The sequence below is a fragment of the Lissotriton helveticus genome, chromosome 10, assembly GCF_964261635.1.
Source record: "Lissotriton helveticus chromosome 10, aLisHel1.1, whole genome shotgun sequence".
NCBI lineage: Eukaryota > Metazoa > Chordata > Amphibia > Caudata > Salamandridae > Lissotriton > Lissotriton helveticus.
In genome coordinates, this window is record NC_136071.1 from 1,003,019,344 (window position 1) to 1,003,033,091 (window position 13,748).

The following is a 13,748-nucleotide window of genomic DNA, read 5'->3' on the forward strand; positions in this document are numbered from 1 at the left end:
ACCACATCACCCACGATCTACATTGGCCCCCCATCGAAAGAAGAATAAGATTCAAGCTGGTCGTTCACGTATACAAGGCACTCCACAACACAGAACCAGAATATTTCAACAACCGCCTCTCCTTCCACGCCCCCAAGAGAAACCTCCGATCAGCTGACATCTCCTTGGCCACTGTCCCATGCTTCTACAGGACCAGAGCTGGTGAATTGTCCTTCTCCTACTTCGCAGTCAAGACCTGGAACAACCTCCTCATTTACCTCCGGCAAAGCCCTACACTGCTCCAGTTCAGAAAAGACCTCAAGACCTGGCTCTTCAGATGACTCCAATGAAGCAGCAGCCCCCATCACCTTGAGACCCTAACAGGTGAGTAGTGCGCTTTACAAACCCTTGATTGATTGATTGATCGAAGAGTTCATCATGTTCTCCACTGGTGCTGTTTCTCGCAGCACATGTCATTCTTCTTGTACCTTCCAATGTGTAGGATTTGGCTGTACTTAAAATAGTATCTTATCTAGAAGGGTAATGACCGCTTCTTACCATAATAGTAGTGACAGTTCTGGGTTAGTTCTTCTGTGGTTGTTTAAAATTAGACAATATGTGTCAACTTTCGGATGCTGAGCAGCATAAAACATTGATTAGCAAATCGACCGTTTTCAAAGATAAATGTGGCTTCTGCATAATCCTACTTGCTAAAATATGTATTTTAAAGTAAGCCAAATAAAGCTTTGAATAGGGAGGTTGCTTTATCAATTGTTTTCCAGCTACAAATCCAAATGTATTTTCAGATTTGTTTTATTAGAGTTTTTCAACATCAATTGTCCAAATAGGTCCTATCTTTCCTTTTAGGGTTGTGTAGGTCATTCTGAAGCAAGGCTTTAAAGTGCTATACCACCAGTATTCCAGACGTGAGAATAATTATTTTTTTGTATTCTGTGACACAAAATGCAATGTTATGTGTAGGTGCGCACATGAATAGTAGTTCCCTGCCACTTTACCAAAAAGGGGATGTTTTTTGTATTTTGACTTCTAATATAGCTGGGCTTAACCAGCATCCGAGAAACCTGCAATATGGCATAATTCTCGGAGATGAGTTTCATAAAACCTTAAGTATAAATTGTCCAAAGAAAGCGAAGACAGCATTTAAATCCCTGCCGTGCTGATGTCACAGGTGACCACCATGAGACAGGAGAAATGAAGGAACAACGTTTCCTTGATTTCATCTTCTGAAAGTCAAATAGGAGCATAGTGCAAAGTGTAAAGGTGCCAGTATATGTAGGCAAACCACTCAAAGGCATTTCACCCATGCCAGTAGGCTCTGTCAAGGTGAAAATATAAAATGATGTAACTCATAAGGTGAGGATAGTGTACCCTTTGTGAGGGTAACACCACCAAAGGCTGGGTGACAGACTTCTGGGAGATATTGTATATCAGTCTCTAGAGTGTGCAGTGAGGAGTATGCTAGCAATGATCTAGAACCCTCTCTGCATGGTAGCGAGGGCCATGAAATGAGCTATGTCGTCCTTGAGGCACACAACAGTGCGCAAAAGCGACGCAATTCATAAGTAAGATTTATCAATCCAAGCAAGCCACCTGTTGTCTGGCCCTGAGAGTCTTGATGAATCTAGAGCAATGCAGTGCAAATTGCTGCATTGCATTACTCTGCCCCAGGGAAGCGTTCCGAGGGTGATGCGTGGGTGTTCCCACGCAACACCCATGGATTTTGCTGCATTTCCTGATTTACCATTACTGGCATCACCAGGAGAAGCGTAATGAGGAGAAATACGTTTATTTCTCCTCGTTTTTTCCTCATTCTATGTGTGCTTGCAGCACACAGAAAGAGGGTTCTATGTGGAAATGCCTCAGGAGATTGTTTTTGTGCAGGAAGGGACCCCTTCCTGCACAAAAAACAATCGTGCCTACACCACAGGCACCCTTACCCCATAGTGCAAGGGTGCCTGCATTGGTGCTAGGCAGCAGATTGTGCACCAGCGCTGGAAAAAGACAGGAATGTGCCATATTGTGTTAAAGAAGGTGCATTCATTACACAGCAAGTTGGCTTGCTGCGCTGCTTGACATTTTAATAAATAGGCCACAAAGTCTCAGGACCATGCACAGAAGGTTGACAAAGATGTGCCAGATTCTCTTGTAAGTGAATTTCCGTGAAATGATTGGGGGACTCTCAGCATTGAGCCAGAAAGACAGTGTTTTAGCGCAAAAGGTCACCTCAGTTCATCAGACAGGGCCTCAACTGTTATTCTTTATGGGCCGTCCCGTGTGTCAGTCGTATTTATTCTTGGTAGGCTGCTATCCTTTCGGAACCACCAGCCCAGTGGACACCCCCTTTCAGAAGTCGCAATATCATATCTGCTATCAAGTGGTTATATGACACGCATGACACTTTTAATAGCACATTATATTTTTGCTACCATAGTTTATGTTACCTCACATCTGTTCAGCAACCCAGTTTCTTGCAGTCGTGACCAGATGCTCTGTATTCTTCCTGCATGTTCTGGATGGCTGGAGTAGTTGGTACAAATGCACTGGTGTTTTAACATTAACGAATCATAGGCAATACCTACACGAGAAAGAAAGCACAATAAAGAATGTATGCGTCAATGAAACGAATGTATCAAACGAATACAATGCTAAGCTATTAAATTAATCCACAAAAAGGAATCTCAAACTCAAATCTTTTGGGTATACAACTGTTTGTGCATTGAATTGTGAACAATGTCATATGGCTTTGAAATAGGGTAAATGCACTTTCATTTACTCCCCCATAAATATTGATTGTTTCACTATGCAAACTTTCAAGCACCATCTAACTGCTCAAAGCTTAGATTTAAACTTCATAATCTTTCTTATTAATAACTGCAGAGCTTTAAATTCCCCGACTTATTACAACATATTATAAATGTCATATTCATTAGGAGCGGGTAGTCTAAACCTATGTTTAAAGTAGCTATACTGTTGACAACTGCACAGCTATTATTCACCTACATTTTCTCAATATCACAGTAATGAGGATTAAGTGAAACCAGAAAGGATTCAATCTGTGAATTTCTGAAGCTAGATCCTGGATTCCATTATTTTGGATTGTATGACAGGGAAATGCATGGCCGCACACGCGTGCCTTTACAACGCAGTCCCAACCATGAATGCATCTTAACCATACATTCCTTTACCACGTATGCCTTTAACATGCAATTTCGTTGTAAAGGCATGATTGGTAAAGGGATCGGCATGGTAAAGATCCTGACCCTCCCTCCTCCACCCTAAGCCCTAAAATCCTATCCCCCTCCCTTACCCCCACCCTGAGGCCTAAGACATGCCCTTAAAACTACCCCTCCCTCTAACCTGAGGCCTATAACCCTGCCCCCTATCAAAAACTATCCCTATCCCAGGCCCCCCCTGCCCTGAGCCCTAAAACGTACCCCGTGCTGCCCTTAAAACTATCCCTACCTCTTTCCCCTCCCTGAGGCTAATGAGGTGCAACCAATGCCCAGTGTAAACAAGTTGAAAAATTATGAAATAATGAAGTAATGCTATTATAAATGTGCTGCATTATGCTACATAATTTGCCTTTTTTTGTCACAGTTTATACAACTCTGCCACATAATTTGGCCCTCTCCTGCCACATAATTCCAGTGGTCCTGCTCTCAGCTCATCTTCTGGCCTAGAGGTACGGCCCAGTCCCATAAGGGACTTCAATCTACCCTGAAATTCATTTGAAACCGAAAGGGCACTAACTCCTTCATGCTAATGCTAATAAGACTGAGCTGGTTACTCTCAATCACAGGACTGATAGCTCGGCCAACAACAACTGGCCGTCTGAGCTCGGTGCTCCTCCTGTCCCAGTATCCTCTACCAAGAGCATGGGCATCATGGTAGACAATCAACTGTCCATGATCCACCAGATCAAGGCAGTCACTGCGAAGTGATTTGGCCTATTGAAATCCATTAGGAAGGTTGCTCCTCCGCTGCTACCAGAGGCTTTGAAAGCGGCTACTGAAGCAGTAATTGTGCCCCGGTTGGACTATGGTAACGCCCTGTGTTTGGGTCTCCCTGCAACTCCTTTACACAAACTTGAAATCATTCAATAGACAGCAGCGAGGATAATCTGCAAACTGCATAGACATGTGCATATCTCTCCTGCCTGAATGAACATTCACTGGCTTCCCATCAACAGAAAGCTCTTTTTAAAATGGCTTGTATTATACAAACATGTAATAATTACCAGGCTCTAGCCTCTGCAGCAAGCAGAATTAAGAGATATGTTTCTACTCGAGCTCTCAGATCCTCTCTTGCCAATCAGTTGAGGATCCCTTGGTTCAAGTGACAGAGAGTAGGTGGCATGAGCTCCTCTGTCCTGTTCCTCATCTTATATAACTCTCTCCCTTCCTTGGGCATGCTGTGTTGGGATGGAAAAGTTCTCTGCGTGGCAATGGACATATATCCTTGCCTTCAGTGACCAACTGTACTGTTGTCTGGATCACTAATTCAGATTTTTGCTGTCCTAGACAAACATGGATAATGCATGGGCGCCATGACAAAGGCCTGTTTCACACATTGTGTTCTTGTTGGACTGGGATGGGTGTCCTTAATGCTATTCTCATAGTGGTGGAAGGTTACTCCCTTCACCACGAGTTAAGTAGCAGAAGTGGTGATTGCATACCGTGCCGTGCTCAGCAGAAGTGGACAGGTCCTTTTTAAGCTGTGTCACTGGAATGAGGCCTACAGGCCCACTCACTTTTTAAAGTCCTGCTGCTGTGTGCGTAACTCACCATTTGGCCTATATCAGTTAGATGTAAAGTGATATGCAGTGCAGAAGAGGTGACTCTGCACTAGTTGTATGTGTGCCTGAGAAAGGTACAGTACAGGGATTGAACAGTGCTGTGCAGTGTGTGCATGGTGACCAAATGTACTGGATGTATGTGTACTTGTGAGGGATACAGTACATGAAGGACAAATTCCGACACATGGTAAGGCTTCCTCTCAGACAGATTTGTGTATTGCTGCATTCAATGCAGTGGGCTTAGTTAACTCGTTACCTTCCCTGAGCCCCTGCCTTTTAGCCAGAAACAGTTGTTTAATATTCCAAATTGTTGCCGGGCCTTGTGGCCTAGGATTAGCATACATATCAGGGGAACCCAACCATTTCATTTGCTCCCCAATATAATTTAACCAGGGGATACGTGGGGCCCACTCATGTGCAATCCAATCCATGATGAGAAGTTGATTTAATGTAGCGGTGGGACAAGCCCAAATTCTCAACCAGCGTAGCATGGGGTAACAGCAATCAGGTCTGAAATATACCCCACCCCAATTCCTCATGTAGCATGTATGCCAGGGTAGTGGGGGAAACAGCAAGACGTTTGCACAAAAATGTATTTTCTGCCCCCTGGATATCTCTCACATCTTTATAACCCCAGACATCAGACCCATACATGGGCATAGAAATGCATTTTTACTCTGTACACTTTAAGTAAAGCAGGGATGGGCTTAGAGCCCAGCCATTTTGCAAACTCCAGGGTTGCCCCGCCTGCTCTGGCCAGAGCATTCTTCATGTGCATTCTTTGTACTGACCAAGTCTCTCTGTCATCGAACAGCACCCCCAGATATTGAAAATTTGACACTTTTGTTAGCTCTGCCTCTTTGCAACAAAATTTAAGCCTTCTGGGAGCCTATCGACATAGTGTGGAATTTTAGGAAATTAGTGGCTAGGTCAAGTGAATCCATAAAATCTATAAAACCATGTAAATGTTTTTGAAGACCCACGGTGGTTCTGGCAAACAGGACCCTATCATTTGCGTACAAGAGAGTGGGGATCATCTTAAATCCAGATCCCGGGATGTCTTTACAGCCGGATGATAGGGTATCCCCATGCTTGTTAATATACAGCGTGAACAACAGGGGGGCAAAAATGCAGCCCTGACGGACACCTCTCTTAACCACCCAGGAGTCCATCACACCTCCATTCTCATTTAATCTCACAGCCGCCTTATCTAACAGTAGCCATGTTAAGCCACCTAACAAAGTACCATACATCTGTTTTGTGGAGCGTTGTGAGATCCTGAGACGAAGTTGCTTCATTCAGTGGCGTTTCCGAGCAAGCAGCAGGGTGGCGATGTGGAGTCGTGCATCATCACTGAGGATGCCATCAATGTGAGGTTTGCAATCCAAAGTGTTGTGTCAATGATGCATCACACAAAGCCTGCAATGTGAGGTCCTGCATCATCGTAGAGAATGCCATTGACAAAAGACTTGTGATCTGAAGGCCTGTGTCGAGGATTCGCCATGCAGCTGTGGTTCCAAGGAAACTATGAGCTGCAATGTGAGGTCCTATTTCAGGGATGTGTAGAGCTGTGGTGGTTCCATTGCTCACAGGACCATAGCTGGACTGGCAGAGTACCTCCAAGGGTCCAATACTGAGGTGGCACCACAAAGGGGGCAGGGCTCAGAGCAGACAGAGTCCAGATGCTGGGTTCAAGGTGGTTTGAGCATTTTCTGTTCCTGAGACTCTGATCAGGAGACAAGCCCACTAGCTCTTGGAGTCCTTCTAGTGGTCCTAAGTTCAAGATGCAGGGCCAGTTCTTCTCACTCAGTCAGAAGGGCAACAGAGTAGCAGTCCTTCATGCAGAGCAGCACAGCAGTCCTTTGGAGTCTTCCGCAGGTCAAGAGGGGAACTGAAGAGTTGGGTTTGAGGGTCTATTGTGTATATCTGGTGCCCACTTTCAAATGGAGATGTTTCTAGGGACTTCCACCCTCAGAGGTGCTTGGAATTTCTTACCACCCTGTCCTTACCCCAGGTTGTCTAGGGTCCCAAAACACTTGTGATAGTGATTTGGCAGCACCTACATGATGTGTAAGTGTGGTAGGTGAGAGCTCCTCCTCCTCATCATGGTCTATTGGCCTATACTGCCAACACCTTTTCCCCTTTGTCTCACTATCCAGGAGCAACACACAAAGACCAACTGCCATCTAAACCTAGTCATGTGACCCAGCATACAGGCTGCAGGCATCAAATGGTTAGGACAAGAAAATGCCAACTTTCTAAAAGTGACATTTTCAGAATTGTGACTTAAAATCCAATATCACCATTATAGAGGCATTTAAATACAATTCTTTAGACACCAAACTCGACACTCTACCTGCTCCCGATTGAAAGTTAGCGCTATTTACATGTAATAAGGTAACCAAATGTTATTTTATGGGAGAGGTAAGCCTTGCAGTAGTGGAAAATGAGTTTAACATTTTGGCCACAACCAGCACATGCACAAATTAAAAAGTACATGCCCAACTTTTTAAATACACTGCACCATGCCCTCTGGGTCATTCACGGTCTACCCTAGAGGTGACGTATATGTAGTAGGAAGGAAAGTTTAGGCCTGGCAAACGTGTTTTTTTTTGCCAGGTTGAAAAGGCAGTTTAAACTGCACATACAGGCTGCAATGACATGCCTCAGACATATTTAAAGGGCTACTTTAATGGATGGCACAATTACTGCTGCAGGCCTACTAGTAGCATTGTATTCACATACAGGCCCTAGGTACATGTAGTACCTGCTACTTTACTAGGGACTTACAGGTAAATTAAATGTGCCATTTGGGTGTAAGCAAATTTCACTACGTTTAAGGGAGAGAGCACTTTAGCACTGGTTAGCAGTGGAAAAGTGCCCAGTCCTAAAAGCAGACAAAAGGATTCAGAAAACAGGAGGATCTAGGCAAGGCAACATTTTCAGGGATAAGTCTGCAGAAAGGGCCAAGCCCAACAGGGCTGATAAGGGAATCACAAAGAGTGTGCTGGGATACTGGGATTAACCTTTTGATACACATATTACAGTAACTGACACTCAGGTGTGGACTGTAGTCACTCTCATTGGCTGTGTTGTGGGACCAAGAGCTTTGGCTTCTCTCCTGCTGTGACAGATGGCTTCGCCTGCCTTCTTGCCAAAACCAGGATGCCCTGTGAAGAAGATGAAAGTGCTGGAGGGAGCGAGGTCCACTAGAGAGTTCTTTTTTTTAAACATTTTTTTGTCCTCATACACCATATTAGGCATTCTTGAAGGGCATTCTCCTTCTCTTCTCATCTGGCTTATTCGTTCCCACCATGTGTTGGGCCAGTAATGATAATAAGATGAGGTTCCCTCAAGTCATAACTGTTCCCTTTATCCACTCCTTTTCACCATGACTCCCGAGCCATGTGTTACTAAGAAGAACAAAGAGCCAACAGTACCCAGGTTAAATCACGGGAAAGTTCTGTCAAGCGGCCTACCAGTGTGAGGTGTGAGGAGACAGCTGCTACACAGATTGGGTTATTGCCTGTGTACCGACTTGAGTCAGTAGCCCCCATATGCCAGGAGAGGGCTGCTGTTCTAATAGACATGAAAAGATTGTAGTACCGTAAGGGCATAAACCTATGCAACATTGTTGCGGTGACCCCATGTGCCAAGATGGGTCGCTGTGGAAAAGACTGCCTTGAGGAAAGGGGCTTACGCTTTAGCGACACCATAGGAGGGCCCACAGTGGTAAGGATGGCTGTACGGTAAGGGCCAAAGCTTTGTGTGGCAGTGGCATGGCAACCCTGTGTGCTATGAGGGACTTTCAGGAGTAATTGTACTGTTTGGATCCGTCAGGAGCTCACAAACTGTGAGCAGTAGTGACCCATAGGTCACCAGGAGCATCGAGGACTGCACCTGTCCTGACCCCATGGCTCAAGTGAAAATGGTGTGGAAGCATCACTGCCTCAGGAGCATTGGAATCAACCCCTCCACCATCTTTGCGAGTGTGGACACTTACCCTGCAGGATGAGTGCAAATAGCACCTCTGATTGGTGCCAGAGCATGGATGCGTAGCCTCGGGGAGAGCCTCCACCTGTGCCTGCAGAGTGCTGCCACAATGTTCGTCACAGGTGACTCACATGAGAAGGACCGGAATTGTTGAGAGTACCGGCAAATGGGGCACCCTCCAAGACACTGCATTTTCCTCTTTGATGGAGCGGGTAAGACTTATTATGTGCCTATCGAGGCCTGGGAGGCTCAGAGTGGACTCTTGAGTTATGACCTACTAGTGAGCATTCCCTGAATGCAACTACCAGTGTATAGGGAATAACCCTGATCACATTACGAAGAGTGGGTGGAACAGGGGCTTGCCAATGAAACACTCGAGCCCCCAACCTCAAGGCGGAAATGTGTTGTTGTTTGTGAGTGCAGTAACTTCCCTTTGAATGAGTAGAATTGGAAATGAAAATACTTTTTTTCTTATAAAAGTAAGCATTTTGGCTGTGCATTGATTTATTGCTGCTGCTATGCGCTCTTTGAGTTGGGGGCCGTTTTCCCTAATCTGTATCCATACCACACCCCATCCGCCCAGGGAGCCTTAGAGTGCTTGTTTATGTCCACCACTGAAATGCAGAAGGGGTACTTGGCCCATTTGCTGAGGATCCATAGTAGGTTGGGACATGGGACATCAGAAGTCAAATAACTCAACCTCCATGGTTGGGTCCAGTACCCCCTGCAGGCCCTGTGGCCCTCTCAAAGGGGTTCACACAGGCTGGACCCTACCTTCCAGAGGTTCAGTAAGTTTTTGAAGGTCTGGATGGTTAAGCAAGCTTTTGATTAGCCTGAGATCACTCTCCTTTTAAGGTTCAGCAGAACGCAGATCTAAGGGAAGAGAGTTCCAAAACTGGGGGGCTAAAGTTCTATATCTAAGACCTCCATGTTTTTTATGTTTAAAAGAATGGGAGACCAGCAAGTATTTATTTGAGGGGCGTAGGTCGTGGGAGGGGATGTACCGTTGAATATTGGCGGGTATGAAAACGGGCCCGCGTCCTGAGAGGGCTTTATAGATGATACAGCCTAGCTTAAACAGACAGCGTTGGAGTAAAGGGAGCCAATGAAGGCTTTTCAGCCATGGACTCACACGCCGATGTTTAGACTGACCATAGATGAGCCTGGCGGCCTGATTCTGGACCAGTTGCAACCGATGCACTGGTAGGCCGGTATACCGGCGTACAGAGAGTTTGCTTAGTCAATACGCGAGATGACCAAGGCCAGAACTACTTGGGTCAGGGCTGCGGTGGAAAGGAATCTGCGGATTTTCCAAATTCTGCGAAGATGTAAAAAACACGCAGAGACCACTGAGCTAATCTGAGCCTTCATGGTTAAGTCATGGCTGATGATAATTCCCAGACTTTTTACCAAGCTGACTGGAAGGGGGGGTGGGACTTCCTAGTGGCAAAGGGCAAAAGTTGGAATTCCAGGGATTGTCCCAGCCGCCAGTAAAGATCAGCTTCGTTTTGTCTGGGTTTAACTTAAGTTGGTTGGTATTCATCCAATCCCTGATGAAGTTCATAGTAGATTGGAAGCTGGACACGGTTTATACAGATGTGTTGAAGTTAAATATCAACTGAAGGTCATCAGCGTATTTAAAGACTACGATCTCTCTTTTACGCAGGGCCAAAACCAAGGGGAGCACATATAGATTGAAAAGTAGGGGTGAAAGGGAAGAGCCCTGCAGGACCCCACAAGTCAATTTTGTTTGCTCTTCCCTGAAGCTGGCCAGGCGTACTGATTTGGAGCGATTGCTAAAGAAGGAAGTAATCCATTTCAAAGGTAGACTCTGGATCCCTGCGTGACCGACACAGTCAATCAGAAGATGGTGATCGACCGTGTTGAAGGCTGCCGACAGGTCAAGTAGCACCAGGGCCTGGGTGGCCCCCCTCTCAATTCATCCTTCACTGCCAAATAACTGACTCGGTAGAGTGTTTGGGTCTGATGCCTGCCTGGTGGGAGTCCAGGTAATGAGTCTTTTCAATAAAGGAACTAAAACAGATGGTGACATGAGCTTCTAAGACCTTACTTGGATAGGGTACACCCACACATACTATGCAACAAGTGTCACATTCACAAGTCTAAGACATTTAAAATTCCCTCTAAGTGAGCCATCTCAAACAGAGATACATCAGTCCTGCAATCTAGCTCACACCTTGCAAGTGACACCACACAGAAAAATACATAAACTAGAACATAAAAATATAGCATCACAGGATCATGTGATGAACACACTATTCACAAAACATGAGTCTCTCAGTCCATATTTGTGTCTCACTCTTAGTGTCATTGTTCTCAAATCTCTATGCATGAGGAATAATGCTTCTGGGGAAGAATCATCAGCTCTATTGTGTTTCACCTCCACCTTGAACAGGCTTCATAAATAATCAGGCAGTACATAAACCTTCCTTCTTTGTTATGCTTATGACCCAAACCCTCACTAAAAGCCACTCCATGTCATTGCCCCCACTTTCCCCACTCTCTGCGGTCTCTACAACCAAGGTCTATTACAACATATCCTTCTATTAATCCTACCTTGTGAAAATACACCCTATACTGTCCAAGATTCAGTGTGAGCAGTCCTGTCCCATTTTGTTAAAAAGTGCATGGAAAAACCCCATCTGTGGAAGCTATTCAGGTGAAACTCTAATTTCGTAAATCACCAAAATGCCAAGAAGCTTTTTGACATAAAATGCTCATGAAAAAGATGCACAGACACATCACTGAATCCATGGCCTGGTAATTAAACAGTCTTTGGCAGAGCCAATAGCTCTTGTCTATGTGAGATATATTTGTGTTGCCAATGCCTTTTAGCCAAGTTGTAGGCAGCATGGCTAAAAGGTTGGAAAAAGCTCTCTGAATGGCAACTGCTGGCTGTGTCATAAAGCTTTGTTTTCCTGTGAGGGTTGGCAACCTTGACAGCGGGAGTTAGGGTGGTTTGCAAAGGGCAACACAGACAATGGGAGGGAGGGAACAAGCAACATAGACAACAGGAGGGTAAAAAGAGTGCTATGACAGGGCCAGGGCCACCACTGGAAGCATCATAGGGCTATTTCTTTTCTTATGACAGGGCAACGCAGACAAGGGGAGGTTGGAGGTGTGGGAAGAAGTAACACAGACAACAAGAGGGTGTGAGATAGGAGGGAAGAAGCAACATGGGCAATGGAAGGGTAGTAGGGGCGAGGGATGATGTTTCATGCATAATGAGAGGGTGGAAGGGAAGAAGAAATATTGAAAATAGGGTCTATGATGTCTGCAGTGCTGACCGGGTCATAGCGGTTTTTTTCTTATGGTATTTGAGAGGTCAAAACAGGCAACAGGAGAGTGGGAAGTGGGAGAGAAGAAGCAACACCAACAACAGGATGGTGGGAAGAAAGATGCAACACAGGAGGGCGGGAGGCTATGGAATAAATAGACTGCGTGTAGGATCACATAATCTTCTGCATACAATTAATCTCTCACTATGGGCCATAGTGATGTGCCTAACCCACTTTTAAAGCAACATAAATAGAAAAGGAATGTTCAGAAGGGCCTCACAAACAGTAAGCATTAAAAAATATATGTCAGTTGTTCAGAAGGACATGCAAGTGTTCTGTGAAATGAAATGAATGAATGAATGAAATGGAAATAAAATTTCACCCAGGGGTATCTAGGTGCTAAGCCGACAGAAGACGAGCTCGAAAAGATCTAGAAGATGCTAAGACCATTTGCTAAAAAGCCAGGTTTTAAGATTCTTCCTGAATTCTAATAAATTTGTCTTGAGTTTTAGTTCTGTCGGGAGTGAGTTCCACAGCCTCTATGTACATGAAATAAATCCCCTCCCACCCCAATTAGCTTTCTTAAATCTGGGAATTACAAGATTTCCACTGGTGGAAGAGCACAAGGAGCGTGCTCAGATATAGCGTTCAAAGCGCTGTATCAGATTGTCAGGGCCGACACCTTGTTGTGCCCTGAAGGCAATGCAAAGAGCCTTAAACTTAATGTGTTTGCCTGTGGGGAGACATTGTAGTTGGATCAATGCTTGAGATGTAGATTTATGTTTTGGGATGCCTAGCAATAACCGTGCTGCGGCATCTGCAGCGTTTGTAACTTATGTAAGAAACGCTTTTGAATGTTGATTAAAAACGCATTACAATAATCTACTTTGGAAGAGATAAGAGTTGTAACTACCATCTTCTGCAGGCTCAGTGGAATGAAAGGCAGCATTTTCCTAAGAGATTTCAAAATATAAAATACAAGGAAGTGATGTGATTCATTTGTCCTTCAAAGGATAACTTAGTGTCAATAATTAATCCCAGGTTTTTTGCTTTACCACTAGGGGTATGCAGAGTCCCCAGTTCCTGGGGCCACCAGTCGGAGGGATTATTGCCAAACAACAGGTCCTCATTCTTTGAGGAGTTTAATTTCAAGCAATTGCTGATGATCCACTTACCGATATGAAGCATACAGTTGTGAAACTGGGCTGCCGTGGCTCAAGGGTTGTCAGTAACAGAAGATGTAAATCCTCTGCACACATTTAAACATCTACATATGAGTGTTCATGTACATATCAAAGTTTGTATTTGTTGTGTATCTCAAGATGATTTATTTGAGTCTTTCTGTGAGTGAAGTCTGTTCTGCACTTCACTTAGTTATGTTTCTTTGCCAACACGTGTTTCGACGCTGTTACATGAGGTTACCCCGCAACTTCTTCGGGGCTATAAGTAATATCTTGAGGACTCTTGAACACAACGATCAACTCCGCACAATTGCAGGAGAGGGAGAATCTCACTCGACCCACAAAGTCTTGCCTAATGGGGCACTGGGAAGTACCGGAATAAGTTACGACATCTCCAGAAACCACTTAAATATACAAATATTAACAAAAATACTTTCAGTTGGAAATATCGCTGAAATCAAGAGTCCTCAAGATATAACT

General features: G+C 44.8%; 1 protein-coding gene across 1 annotated transcript in view; it reads right to left on the reverse strand.

The window, feature by feature from the left end:
* Positions 1–13,748, reverse strand: part of HDAC9 (histone deacetylase 9) — a 2,824,806-nt gene that overhangs the window by 1,808,064 nt on the left and 1,002,994 nt on the right. Inside the window, exon 14 of the mRNA XM_078663676.1 lies at positions 2,442–2,575. Within this exon, the coding sequence (XP_078519802.1) occupies positions 2,442–2,575 (134 nt within the window). The remainder of the gene's footprint in view (positions 1–2,441; positions 2,576–13,748) is intronic.